At 44.5% G+C, this 12895-nt stretch overlaps 1 protein-coding gene across 1 annotated transcript in view; it reads left to right on the top strand.

Annotated features, from left to right (window-relative positions):
• Nucleotides 1-11154, top strand: part of ANKRD65 (ankyrin repeat domain 65) — an 83707-nt gene extending 72553 nt beyond the window's left edge. Inside the window, exons 4-5 of the mRNA XM_063941873.1 lie at nt 2427-2976; nt 10299-11154. Of these exons, the coding sequence (XP_063797943.1) occupies nt 2427-2976; nt 10299-10559 (811 nt within the window). The 3' untranslated portion in view covers nt 10560-11154. The remainder of the gene's footprint in view (nt 1-2426; nt 2977-10298) is intronic.
• The last annotated feature ends 1741 nt before the right edge of the window (nt 11155-12895 follow it).

Raw genomic sequence — 12895 nt, 5'->3', positions numbered from 1 at the left:
GATCTTATATGGACAGGTGTGTGCCTTATGAAATCATGTCCATTCAACTGAATTTTCCCACAGGTGCACTGCAATTAGGCTGTAGGAACATCTCAGGGATTATCAGTGGAAACAGGATGCACCTGAGCTCAATTTTGAGCTTCATGGCAAAGGCTGTGAATACTTATGTACATGTAATTTCTTATTTTTTTATTTTTAATAAATTTGCAAAAATCACAAAAAAACTTTATTCACGTTGTCATTATGGGGTATTGTGTGTAGAATTTTAGGGAAAAATGAATTTATCCCATTTTGGAAAAATGCTGTAACATAACAAAAAGTAGAAAAAGTGAAGCGCTGTGAATACTTTCCGTATGCACTGTATATTGATTGTATTCCCCTGTCTGTCTGTATGTGTCTAACAGGCCATATAAACACTAAAATCTGAAAAAAGAAAAGTAACTCACAAACACACTATGCATGATGGAAAAATTCTAATCACATATTTTAATTCAGAATTTAAATCTGCACTAGGGTCACTATTCAGTTTTTCTGTTTATGTTGCTGCTGTGCTGTTATTTTCTGTTGTGGTGTTTTGGTGACACATGGCAAGTTCATAGAACAAAATGACCTGCATAATATCCATGATGGTTGCATGTATATGGGGGATGTATTATGCACAGCTAGCTTGTCCTGTCCCATTACTGTTACTAGCTAACCACTGAAGTTTGTATGGATGGCACCAGGACAACCAAACTGTAATTTCTCTCTCTTGGTTCTCACCCAGCACTACTCCTGTCGCCAGTGCTCTCCCACTTACAGAGTTGTAATCAGTGACGCAGATCGCCTCTGTCTGCTCTTCCCAGGCACAGGGTCACAGACTGCTCCTGTTATAACTGTACAGTATCTCATTCTGTTGTATTAATGTTTCATTGTGTGTTTTTTTTCCTGCATAGAGCCGGCCATAGGCATAGGCAAACTAGGCAATTGCCCTAGGGCATTTGATATGCCTAGGGGCATCAGCAGCTTCTGCTGATTAAAATGATATGCGGCATGCCTATATTCTGTATGTAGCATTTCATATGCAGATACAGACACAGTCTCACACAGTATATTGGCATGCTGCATATCAGTTTAATCAGCAGAAGCTGCTTGTGCATCCTAGCCACATAGAAATGCAAATAAGATGCATTTTCATTAAAAAAAAGTGCCCGACGTTAGCATTGATGCAAGATTTGTGAGGACACATCTGTATCCAAGCAGAGGCAGAGGTCACAGTGTTAGTGGCAGTGTGAGTGCTGTGTGCATGTGAGTGGGTTGGTTGTGCAGTAGTGTTCAGAATATGTGTAAGGAGCATTATGTGTGTCATGTAAAAATGCATTAATAATGTGCAACATATGTGTAAAGGGCCACTGTGTGTGTCATTATGTGTATAAGGGCATTAATAATGTGCGGTATATGTGTAACAGGGTACTACTGTATGTGTGTCATTATGTGTATAGGGGCACTAATAATGTGCAGCAAATGTGTAGGGGGCACTATGTGTGTCATTGTGTGTATAAGGGCATTAATAATGTGCGGCATATGTGTAAGGGACATTATGTGTAAAAGGGCATTAATAAAGGTTGTCATAATGTGTAAGGTGCATTATGTTTATAAGGACATTAATGTGTCTCATTTGTGTAAGGGGCATTACTGTGTGGAATTGTGTATAAATGCATTACTAATGTGTGGCATTATGTGTATAAGGTGCTCTACTATGTGGCGTTGCAAATAGAAAGGGCACTACTGTGTCGTCTAATGTGAATAAAGAGCAATAAGGTGTGGTGTAATGTGAATAAGGAGCAATTCAGTGTGATGTAATGTGAATAAGGGGCTCTACTGTGAGGAGTAACGTTTATAAGGTAAAGTGATACCACTGTGGGATGTAATATGAATTATGGACACTATCTCAAGATAAAATGTGAATAAAGTTGCAGTACTGTGTGGCGTAATTGGAATTGGGGTTACTATTGTGTGGCCATGCTCCTTCCCAGCAAGAAGATGCCCCTTTTTGGGCTGTGCGTCAAATGTGCGAACTGTTCCTATTTGAAATATAGGGGTACAAGGATTGCTATGGGTGAGGGGTGATGGTGCTGGGAAAGAAGTGCAAGGTCAGAGGCAGAACCAGCGGTGGTGCTAGGGGGCACCAGCCAAAATCTTGCCTAGGGCATCATATTGGTTAGGGCCGGCTCTGTTCCTGCGATGTCTGTTTGATGAATTTTTATGTTGTATTGTTTGTTCAACCAATTGCACGTGCTACGGATACTTTGTGGCGCTCTATAAATAAAAGTAAAAGATAATAATAATAATAATAATAATTATTATTATTATTATTATTTCAGCTTCAGTAAAATTAGGGCAGTGTGTTTATAAATCACAAATATTAATGTTTTCTTTTTCCCCAGGGATGAGCTGGGCTGGACCCCATTACATTGTGCTGCATCAAATGGCCACTTGGCTACAACAAAGCTATTGATCCAGCGAGGGGCTTCACTGAAGTCTCAGGATTCCTCAGGCTGCACACCTCTCCACCACACAGCATGGAGTGGGCATACACACCTGTCTGAAGTGCTGCTAAAGCGTGGTGCCAATACTACCACACCAACCATAGGAGGTCTGACAGCTTTGCATTTAGCAGCCGCAAATGGGCATACACTTATCATGCAATTATTACTCAAAGAAAATATAGACCCATGTATAGGTGACAACAACCAGTGGAGTCCGCTTCATTGGGCAACGGTGAGCAATCACGTCCATATCATGGACCTTCTGAGTGAACGTGGTGTCTCTCTAGAACTGGAGGCTTCTGGGAATCTGACCCCACTGCACATTGCGGCAGAGACTGGAAAACTGGAAGCTTTGGACTATCTACTGACAAAGGGGGCTGATGTGAATGTCCAAGACCTACTGGGCAGGACAGCTCTTGCAATAGCAGCTAGTAATGGTAGCTTACAGGTATGTATACCAAGTCACGAACACAGATTAAGATAAGGAACTTTCACTTCTGTAACTAAGACTACTACATTTACTCACACAAGGAACGTGATGTACTTAATTATAGTACACAAGGAAGGAAAGACAGGTAATTACTCCTGGCAGACCCAGAACACCTGTCAAAAATGCTTTTGATCTAGCAGTAGGGTAATAATAACGCATGTAGGAAAATGACAGAGAAATCTAAAAACAGAGGGATTGCCTGACAGCAAGACCAAAAGAAAGCACAGGAAGTTACAGACCTGTGCTAAAAAGGACATTACACAGGAACATACTTTATTTTGAAAAACAATATATACTGACCTTGAGCAGTAGGGGTTTACTTGCTGCTTACCGAGCCAGTTTCTCATACGCATACGCTGGCCTATTAGCCTACTCATGCATGCACAGTGACACTGAAATCCCAGATTTGGGTTACCAAAGTTTCCGAAAGAATACTGAACACCTTTACACCCTAAATAATGCTATATAGGCAGAATAAAGCATACTTTGATCTGCTATTGCAGCAGCATATTGTCACATTACTACTTGTGATAGAACAAAGGTGAGAAACCAGTGCGCAATTAAAACCAAAGATGCAGCCCAAATGTGTATAACAAAGTGTACATCCAAACACTGTAATCAATGGTAGAGGGAAGGTGTTACACATACATGTGGCGCTCAAAGGAAAAAATATTCCACCATAGACCAGTATATTTCTGAAACAATAATCACCCCAAAAGTTTCCAAAAGGTGTTGTTTCCACCTTCTCTGTATTTATACCTGGAGGATATAATGTGACCACCTCAACACAGCATGTGTTTGAGATTGGACACAGAGACAAAAAAAGATAGATAGTGCAGTAATCCTTTTCAAGTGGTGAATTTAATAAACAAACAAACAAATATAAAACAGCATTTCACAGATAGTTCCATTGGGCATGCAGCTCGACACAAGATGACAGCCCTCAAATCTCAACGTGAAGAATTGGGTAAATTTAGATCTGTAAGATAAAATGTGACCACCTCCACACAGTATGTGTTTGAGGTCGGGCACATAGATCGCATAAATATAGGGGGTAATTCCAAGTTGATCGCAGCAGGAATTTTGTTAGCAGTTGGACAAAACCATGGCCCTCATTCCGAGTTGTTCGCTCGCAAGGCGAATGTAGCAGAGTTACACACGCTAAGCCGCCGCCTACTGGGAGTGAATCTTAGCTTCTTAAAATTGCGACCGACGTACGCGCAATATTGCGATTACAAACGAGTTAGCAGTTTCAGAGTAGCTCCAGACTTACTCTGCCTGTGCGATCATTTCAGTGCTTGTCGTTCCTGGTTGACGTCACAAACACACCCAGCGTTCGCCCAGGCACTCCCACCGTTTCCCCGGCCACTCCTGCGTTTTTTCCGGAAACGGTAGCGTTTTCAGCCACACGCCCCTGAAACGCCGTGTATCCGCCCAGTAACACCCATTTCCTGTCAATCACATTACGATCGCCGGAGCGAAGAAAAAGCCGTGAGTAAAAATACTTTCTTCATAGTAAAGTTACTTGGCGCAGTCGCAGTGCGAACATTGCGCATGCGTACTAAGCGGATTTTCACTGCGATGCGATGAAAAATACCGAGCGAACAACTCGGAATGAGGGCCCATGTGCACTGCAGGGGAGGCAGATTTACATGTGCAGAGAGAGTTAGATTTGGGTGTGGTGTGTTCAATCTGCAATCTAATTTGCAGTGTAAAAATAAAGCAGCCAGTATTTACCCTGCACAGAAATAAAATAACCCATCCAAATCTAACTCTCTCTGCACATGTTATATCAGCCTCCCCTGCAGTGCACATGGTTTTGCCCAACTGCTAACAAAATTCCTGCTGCGATCAACTTGGAATTACCCCCATAGTGCAATGATCCTTTATGTGAAACAAGGATTTAATACATAAATGCACTTAAAAACACTTGCCTGTTCTTCCGATTCCCCGCTCTTAAGGGACCTTGCAGCTCCACGGTAACCACTCTGAGGGTATAATCTCCTGTATCCGGATCTAGAGATCTTCTTCCTATCTAGCATTCCACTATGATGGGACCCGAGGGTTTGTTGCTGTCTGCTGAGCTGTTGTGCCTTTTGGGATCACTGTGTCATGCTATTTAATCCTTTCTGTTTTAAGTGCATTTATGTATTAAATCCTTGTTTCACATAAAGGATCATTGCACTATATTTCTGCGATCTATGTGCCCGACCTCAAACACATACTGTGTGGAGGTGGTCACATTTTATCTTACAGATCTAAATTTACCCAATTCTTCACGTTGAGATTTGAGGGCTGTCATCTTGTGTCGAGCTGCATGCCCAATGGAACTATCTGTGAAATGCTGTTTTATATTTGTTTGTTTGTAAGTGCATTGGTTTATTAAATTCACCACTTGAAAAGGATTACTGCACTATCTATCTTTTTTTGTCTCTGTGTCCAACCTCAAACACATGCTGTGTGTAGGTGGTCACATTCAGTAGCGGATCTTGCCACGGGCAAGCAGGACTTTTGCCCGGGGCGCCGCCTTCCTGGCAAGATGCGCTGCTGCTGTGGTCCCCCCCGCTGCTGCGGCCCGCTATCCCGCTGTCCGCTGTGAAGGGAAACTAGACGCTATGCGTCTAGTTTCCCTTCGTGGGCTGCCCGCTGTGAAGGGAAACTAGACGCTACGCGTCTAGTTTCCCTTCCTGGAGAGGACCTTCACTGTAATGATGTGCGGTGCGCGTTGACGTCATCGTGCACCGCACAGCAAAGGTCCTCTCCACGAAGGGAACTAGACGCTTAGCGTCTAGTTTACCTTCGTGGAGAGGACCTTTGCTGTGCGGTGCGCGATGACGTCATCGCGCACCGCACATCCTACAACAGTACAGGGGGCGTAACTGACCACGCCCCCTGTATGAAGCCACGCCCCCTAATGCCGCCCGGGCCGCCAGAAGCCCCGGAACTGGCCCTGGTCACATTATATCCTCCAGGTATAAATACAGAGACGGTGGAAACTACACCTTTTGGAAACTTTTGGGGTGATTATTGTTTCAGAAATATCATACCTCCCAACTTTCTATATACTTAAAGAGGGAAAAACACGTGGCGGAGCTGCACGTGCTCCCGAAAAGGGGTGTCACTTATTGGAAAGGGGGCGTGGCTTCGCAAGAGGACCGGCGATCGCGAGCCATGCCCCGTTTTCATCACTTATGGGGCATACCCAGCATTCTGTGAGCCGCTGGCATGCCCCCTCTCCTCCTGTCTCCAGTGAATAGATGCTGTGCGCACGTGCACAGCGTCTATTCACTGCTGCTCTGCTAAGCAGAGCAGCGGTGACAGGAGCCTCCCGACTGCCTCCCCCCACTGCGGGACACTGCGGCCCACGGGTGGGACAGCGGGACAGTCCCAAAAAAACGTGACTGTCCCGCGAAAATCGGGACAGTTGGGAGGTATGGAAATATACTGGTCTATGGTGGAATATTTTTTCCTTTGAGCGCCACATGTATGTGTAACACCTTCCCTCTAACATTACTACTTGTATTATTCCTCATTTTGTTTTGTTTTTTAAATATCATGACATACCTCCCAACATTTACACATGCCAAATCAGTGCAAAATAAGCCCTGTTCCTGCTCTGTCCAAACTCTTCCCCTTTCCACCCAAGACCCACCCAGAAACACCATGGGGTACATTTCTGAAGCTTCTAAAAGTGAAAACAGGTGATATTGCCCATAGCAACCAATCAGATTCTAGCATTTCTTTATTGCATCCTAGGAAATGACAGAGAGAATCTGATTGGTTGCTATGGGCAACATCACCTCTTTTCCCTTTTAGAAGCTTTTAGTACATTTACCCCCCACTTTTGACTGCCAATTTTACAACCCCTAAAAGTTGGGAGATATGTGTTAAGATGTATGTACTGTATGAAATATTCTAGCTCAGACAACAGACATTATTATAGCCTTATGGCTACAAAGTAAATACCTTGAACATTCCAGCCATCCTTACATCCTACCTATATGTGTCTGTCCTGTCTCTTAGTGCAGTTACAGTTCTCTGTTCTAGACGGAGGGCCTGATTTAGATGTGACGCTGCTGTGTCCGCAATAACAGCCACCATGGAAACAGATGGAAGGATAATATGCAACTGCTACTATCAGCCTTCCCCTTGTGCACCAGCGTCTGACAGAGAGTCCAAGCGCAGAGACACTCATTTATAGTGTCCATGGAAAGAGCACTACACCATCGCTTGCACCATTGACACTGGCGCAACCATCTGCATCACGTCCACCTATAAATTAGACCCAGAGAGAGGAGGGTGGAGGAATACAGTATGTATGCACCATAGGTGCCAGCTCTGCAGCTGCTTGTGCCCACTCTCCCCCATTATATACTGAAACGATCACTGTCTGTCCTAATCCACACTACGACCGCCATTACAAGATCATTGCAACATACGCAGAGCTGCTCAGAGGCACGCAAGGTAGAAAAAAACAGCCATTTGCAAAAATATGGGAATTGCGCACACCTCTGAATCAGGCCATAATGCTGCTGCTAATGATAGTAGAAGTCACTACGTTTTGGGCTGATGTAATCTTCATGTGAAGAATCAGTTACATAACTGAGGGCCCGATTCAGACCTGATCGCTGCTGTGCGTTTTCGCACAGCGGGTGATTATCGATAGACTGCACATGCGTATGCACCGCAATGCGCATGCGCATCACCAAACAACAATGGGCATCACCGAACAGCGACAGGCTGGTTCAAAAATTTCAATCACACAGCCATTCGCAAGCTGATTGACAGGAAGAGTCAGTTTGTAGGTGGTAACTGACTGTTTTCTGGGAGTGTCAGGGAAAACGCAGGTGTTACCAAGTGTTTTCAGGGAGGACGTCAGCTCCGGTCCCGATCGGCCTGTTCTCATCGCACTGTAGGAGTAAGTTCTGGGCTGCGCACAGACTGCACACAGTGGAAAAACCATTCGATGGTGAGTGAGTTGCGAACGGATTTGCAGCTGTCCGCTGACTGAGGGACATTTTCGCACGGCGAACACATGCAATCACACACTTGTACAGGCAAATTTACACTCCCCATTGGGCGGCGACTGTCTGAACTCAGGACAGCAAACTTAGCAGCCCAGTGATCAGGTCTGAATCACCACCTGAGACACAAATTGTGATATTGGAGGTGTCCAGGTCAATAGAAATATGGGCACTGATGCTGCATCCTCAGTCTAAGGTTGTGTGGCTTGGCAGACCAGTAGGAAGCTATGCCTCTGTTTCCAGCACACACCTGTTATCCAGCTCTGCAGAACCCTAGTATGGAAGAGGCTGAAGTCATGGACTGAGGGTGTCACCCCATATGCCCCACTCCCAGTGCCTTTAGTAGTGCCTACTGAATTCATAGAAAGGTTTCTCAGAATCATCACCTGCACTGTTCGTAACATACGGGGGGGTTATTCAGATGTGGTTGGAGTTGCTATCACTGCTGCTTCCTTGGAAGCAGCAGTGATAGCGCTTTATGGTAATGCAGCTTGAGGCATCTATTACAAGCAGATACCTCCTGCTGCAGTAGGGATTCAAGCTGCTTCCTAGAATGCAGCATTGGATTAAAGCACCCACCATCAGGCGGCTAGTGGCATCCATGGTGCAGCGCAAGCTGCCAGTTGCAGAGGCCAGGAAATCTTTGTCCCAGGACGGAGATCCCTGATCCCCTCTGTTTTTCCAAACGAGGCCTACCATGGCTCCCTCCCCACCCTGAAACGGCATCAGACTGTTAATCACTGACATTGCAGGACCCGTTGCTGCACACACAGAATGGGTCCTGTGCATGTGCAAAGTACCAAACATCCACCTGCAGGCCGCAGAGTCCTGTGATGGGTGTGGAGGAAGTCAGGGAGGATCCCCTCTCAGTTTCCTCTCTGCTTAAGGGATGGGCATCAGAAGGTAATGATTAGTAACCATCAATGTATTTCCACCCGATCTGGTGAAAATACTTTTTTCATTGAATTACTGGTATTTGATGGTTGCCAGCCATCAGATGCAGCGTTCCAATGCCCAATGGCTGACTGCCGTTTATGCAGCTGTGAACATCTGGAAGAAGTGCCCGTAGCTCGGCTTATATGCACACGTGCAAAGCTCAGCTGCTCATGCGCACATAGGGCCTGATTCAAATGCGATTACAATGCCGATGCAGCAGTGATCTTTTTTAGTGATGGAACTGCGAGGCAAAGCACGTAGAGCAGCTGCTTATAAGTGAACAGAGATGCCCACCAAAGCCATCGCAACTTACTAATCAACTGCATATGAGGCCGCAGTCTCATACCACGTCACGCCCTGCAGTCTCATACCACGTCACAACACGCCTGCAGTTTTAAAGACACCCCCAGTTACCTCCCACGAAAAGGCCTGTTCCTGTCAATCACTCTGCGACTGATTCCTCAGTGTGAGTGGCATTGCAAAAGTACCTATGCACCTGCACATGGCAACCGCGACGCATGCACAGTCTGCTGAAACTCATTCAATTGCGACACCATCCAAGTTGTGACCACATCTGAATCGAGCCCATAGAAACTATCAATGGTTATACCTTCAATTGGTTTCAATGTGATGGCTAGTAGCCATTGTGCACTGATTTGATGTTGGAAGCTGGTCAACCATTTGATGCGGAGCTTCCAATGTTCATCCTTACTCTGCCTAGGAGAGCAAGTGCTAAATATATGCCATGTGCATCTGTTTGGCATCCTTGCACTAGAAGGAGGGACTGGGGGCTTGGCCAGCATCTACATGTGTGCTGGGCATGTTCCCAGCATGAAAAAACAGGAAACGTGGCTAACTTGCATGTAATTTCACGTGAGTCCTTGCCCCCTTTCCCACACCACCCATGTGACCTGATGTTATTTATCCATCCAATTCTATGCTTTAAGCTGCAAATTAGGTAGACCAGTTCTAAGAACCTATTCCCATTATCCCATCAGGCGTCTGACTTCTGTTAAAAATTGTTAGAGATTTTTTTCTTTAGTGGCAACAAAGGAAACTTTCCTGAGAAATCCACTATGTGCAGGCAGAGGACCATCATGTGCCCCATGCCTGTGACATCACTGGTTCCTCGCTCACTAGGCTGAATATTGTTTCAGCTCATAAAATGGCCTCTTCCACGTAATGTCGGCAATCAGAATACTTTTGTATTTTCTGTAGTTAACAGCACAGAAAAAACATACACAACTTATTTTAAATATAAGGTAAAACCTCTGTTTATGCTGTTGTGTCTGCTTCTGATTCATGTAGCGCTTCTTATAGGTTGTCCGGTTGCTGTTGGATAAGAAAGCAGAGGTGGATACTCAGGACAAGCATGGACGCACAGCCATACACAGAGCTGCAGGAGCAGGGCATCTTCACGTAACACAGTTGCTTGTACAGAATGGCGCCTCATTAAATGTAAAGGACAGCCTGCACCTTACCCCAGTGCAGAGAGCGGTCATGCTGGGACACAACAAAGTATCTGACTATTTACAAGAACACGGAGCAGTGACTGAGAATGGACATGTACTTCCATGTTGATATATATAGTACTAGCTGAATACCCGTGCTTTGCTATGGAATTTCAAGTATAATCACAAAGAGATGAGAAGCGCTGGTTTTTAAGAAAATTTAATACTGCTTTTAACCACTTAATTGACGATCCCCCCCCCCCCAAAAAAAAAAATGCTCAGAAATTGTTGGGGTTTTTTTTAGGAGTGAATTAGGGGAAGAACATGAATTTAACCTTATAAAAAATTATTTTGGTTAAAAAAAAAAATGTAAAAATATATATTTTTAGAATTTTTTTTATTTTAAAAATTCTCATAAACATTGGAACATCGGTCCAAAAAATATGCAACATTGGAACATTGTTAACATCGCAACCATCGCAACATTACTTTTTACACCCCAGACAGCTGCCAGCTTGCCGACAGCTATTGAATACACCCCTAGGTCTCCTTGTTTAGCTTCTCGCTCTCCTTAGAGCTCCTCCTTTGAGGTAAAAAGGTAAAGATTTTCGCACAACACTTAAGGGGGGTACTCACGGAGCGATCACTGCTTAAAATCTAAGCAATCTGACTAGATTGCTTAGATTTTAAGCACGATCGCTCCGTGTGTAGCCCCCTCAGCGATAGCGATGCGCAGCCCCGCGCATCGCTATCGCTGCTGCTAGATTGGCCTGCATGCAGGCCAATCTAGCGGGTCGCTCACTTCACCCGCTGGGTGAAGTGAGCGGCCCCCCCGCCTCCCCCCGCACGCTCAGCACAGATCGCGCTGTGCTGAGCGCCGGGAGAGATGTGTGCTGAGCGGTTCGTTCAGCACACATCTCTCTGACATCGGCCAGTGAGTACTGGCCTTTAAGGTCACTGGGAGAGCTGCAAGTACCCTTTACACAGCAGATAAGCAGTTGCTGACTATCAAGCTTTCCTTTAATGCATTTAAGAGTCAAAATATTTATGGCTCCTTTCTTTCTATTGCTCTCTGAGAGGTTCGGCAATGTTTAGTTCAAGTGACAGGTTAACCTCTGATAATTGAGACACTATTCTCTCCTGACTGGAAATAGGTTGGTTAAGTACTTATATCTGAAATATATATATATATATATATATATATATATATATATATATATATATATATAAAAGGCAAATACCACTGACTCATCACAAAATTTCCTGAACCATAAGGCTGGACTGCCTTGCCAGTGACAGTTACAGAGCAGTCCCTTATTCAAATAGGGGAGCCACACTCAGCGATGTCTGAGTGTTTAGGGGTGGCAATTGATGTGGCTCCCCTATTTAAATAATGGAGTGCTCGGCTGTCTGAACTCTCCTCTGTGAAGGGGAAATTATCTCATCGATTTTATCACCGTTGGGGGTGGAATTTTGAAAAATCCCTTCTTAGTGGGTGCGTACGTAAAAAAAAGCAAGCTACTGTCCTAATGTCAAGTTCCTAGTCATTATGGTTCAGGAGATTTTGTGATGAGTCAGTGGTGTTTGCCATATATATAGATATATATATTTATATTAATTATTTAAACTAGTAAAAAAAATTTTAAACTAAGGATGTTATTGCATTCCAATTATCAAAGAAAATATTTGCTTCCCTCCATTTGCTTAGGACAGAGAATTTTATCCTAAGTGTGCTGTTTATTTGCCATGCTCACTCCAGGGCAGCCTTTGCTCCTGCATAGAGCTGTGAGGTATGGAGGAAGCTGGGCTTGGAGCAAGCTTTCCACTCTGCCAGCCCAGCTATGGTTTATCCTAGTAATTGACCTGTGTTATTGTTTATCCCAATCATATTGAAATTCTTTTTTTTTCTCCTTTTTGTAGCAACTCTCTAACAATGCATAAAACAGACACGATCCAATGGCATGCTGTGTAATTTGTCTGTTCCCTCATCTACTGTTTTTTTTATATGTGTGAGAATACTTTCTCTGTTTTGTTTGCTGGGAAACAGAAATGCCTTCCTTTCTAAGGTCTTTTACTGTAACCATAATAAAGTCACTGTGTACTTTATCGCCACCTGCTGCCAATTTTTCAGTCTTCACTGTACTTTCAGCTTTTGGTATTAAAGGAACCATGGGCCTAATTCAGACCTAATCGCTCCTCTGCGAATTTGCAGAGGTCTGCGACCAGATAGTTGCCGCTCAGACAGTGAAAACCCGCCCCATGCAAGTCTGTGACACGCCGTGCAAATGGCGGTCAGCTGCAAATCCGTTCGCAATTCACTCACCATTATAAAAATGTTCCAGTCTCTTCAGTCTGTGCGTAGCCCAGGACTTGCTCCTACAGTGCGATACAAACAGACTGATAGGGTCCGGAGCTGACGTCACATACCTGCCCTGTAAACGCTTGGGAACACCTGTGTATTTACTG

Source organism: Pseudophryne corroboree, chromosome 10 (genome assembly GCF_028390025.1).
Source record: "Pseudophryne corroboree isolate aPseCor3 chromosome 10, aPseCor3.hap2, whole genome shotgun sequence".
Lineage (NCBI taxonomy): Eukaryota > Metazoa > Chordata > Amphibia > Anura > Myobatrachidae > Pseudophryne > Pseudophryne corroboree.
The sequence above is the reverse complement of the archived record's forward strand: the minus strand, read 5'-3'. Positions and strand labels throughout refer to the sequence as shown.